General features: G+C 30.7%; 1 protein-coding gene across 1 annotated transcript in view; it reads left to right on the forward strand.

The window, feature by feature from the left end:
• LOC119829373 (pancreatic triacylglycerol lipase-like) overlaps positions 1 to 1,909 on the forward strand; it is a 7,919-nt gene that overhangs the window by 4,329 nt on the left and 1,681 nt on the right. Inside the window, exons 2-3 of the mRNA XM_038351842.1 lie at positions 1,293 to 1,479; positions 1,563 to 1,905. Coding sequence (XP_038207770.1) covers positions 1,293 to 1,479; positions 1,563 to 1,905 — 530 coding nt within the window. The remainder of the gene's footprint in view (positions 1 to 1,292; positions 1,480 to 1,562; positions 1,906 to 1,909) is intronic.

A 1,909-nucleotide genomic window follows, 5' to 3' on the forward strand; every position in this document is an offset into this window, starting at 1 on the left:
AAAGTAATAAATGTTATTTGCAGTTAACAATTTTCTTTTTTCTTTATTACAATATTTATGGCAAGACTAGGTATGGTAATTTAACGAGATTTTCATAACGTTTAATATTGTCATACTATTTTATTAATATATTAATAAGCTGTGTATATAACAATAAAATGATTAAGAATTAGTTAAGTTTTAACTGTTTTTTTTACTGTTCGCCACCTGAAATTATAATGCTGGGAAGTCTCCCTATCTACGCTGGTATATTTTAGTTTTGATATTTTCATTTCTGATTTTTTATTAATTTAACTTTATTTTTTTGTTTTCTTATATGAAAGTGTGGTATAAGAATAGATGTTTATCTTTCTTTTTTTTATAAACACAAAAATTTAGTGACTTTTCACTCGCTAAGGTATACTTTCACGGAATATTTATATTGCTCGTATTCCATAAACTCAATCAACTGTGGAGTTATTTCGTTTTTCTATCAAATTACACCCCAATAGCTCTTAAAAATTGTAAAACAAGACATAAGCTTAAGGAGCTCTCTGGTTATTTATGTATTTATTTTTGTTTTAAATAAAATATTTTTAATTAGAGTAAAATGGATCCATTTTTGTTAGTAAAATGTGTTTAAACTGATATATGTTATTTCAAATCATAATAAGAAAAATAAAAATAAATAAATATTGAGAAATTTTTCACTTATTTAATTTTAGCAATTCAATGCTTAAAACCTAAGAATTTAATAATGATTAATGGCTAATAGTTATATATTCACAGAGCGGCTTATGCGAATGCAAAACGTTTTAATTCCATTTCATTTTATACATTGTTGAACAAAAAGTGAGGCATATTCAAGAGAAAATTCCAACATTTCAGAAATGGCGCATGCAGTCGGAGCCAGTTATACCATAGGATCAGAAAGTCCCCCTAAACTTACGCTCCATATTTTTTTTTAAATATTTACATATTCAATTTATTGCTATAAATGTAAAATTAAAAATATAATTGATGACCGCAAAATTATTTTTACATGACTAGATAAAAATACAATAAAGATAAGATGTGTATATAAATATAGTTAGGGACACATCGTGCTAATTGATTCGTCTGGTGTACGTTATGAAGAGCCTTATTCTTTTGGTAACAATCGTAGGCCGTTAGTATCTTATTTTCAAATGTATAATATAAAATATAATATATATGCAATAAATTCGTGTAATTCTATATAATTTTATTTGTTTAATTGAATTTTAGTTGCAACATCAAAATTGTCTAACACTTAATCCATTCTCTTTTATCAGTGTGCGCCGCTAGTTCCATTCCGCTGGTGCCAGGGGATAACAGCCATTATGTAGAAGGTGAAAGTCGTTATATTTGGATGCCCGATGGTGAGGGCGTTCCACAGCTTGTAGATTTACAAGAACCAGTAAACGAGGCTTTCCTTCAATCAAGAAACGGGGCAAACAATCGGTACTGGCTGTTTACTAGGTTAGTACAGTCGCCATTTATTTAAAATTTTCTTTTACCCTTGAAAGTTTCTCTAACTAGCCTTAAATGTAACTTGATTCCAGGCAAAATCGTAATAGCGCTCAAACATTAACAAACGGAAATGCAAACTCCGTACATAATTCTAATTATCGCGGAAACCGCCCACTAAAAGTTATCGTTCACGGGTGGGATAGTGATGGTAATTCTAATATGAATCCTTTGATAACTTCTGCATTTCTCGACACGCAAGATTGTAATGTAATTGTTGTTGACTGGCGGCAACTTGCTAACCAAAACTATAATACCGCGGCTAGTGGAGTTCCCGATGTTGGAAACCATCTGGGCAGATTTCTACAATGGCTTTTCAACACAGCTGGTGGTAACTGGAACAATGTCCATTTAGTCGGGTTTAGTTTGGGAGCTCACGTGG

This window comes from Zerene cesonia, chromosome 10 (genome assembly GCF_012273895.1).
Source record: "Zerene cesonia ecotype Mississippi chromosome 10, Zerene_cesonia_1.1, whole genome shotgun sequence".
NCBI lineage: Eukaryota > Metazoa > Arthropoda > Insecta > Lepidoptera > Pieridae > Zerene > Zerene cesonia.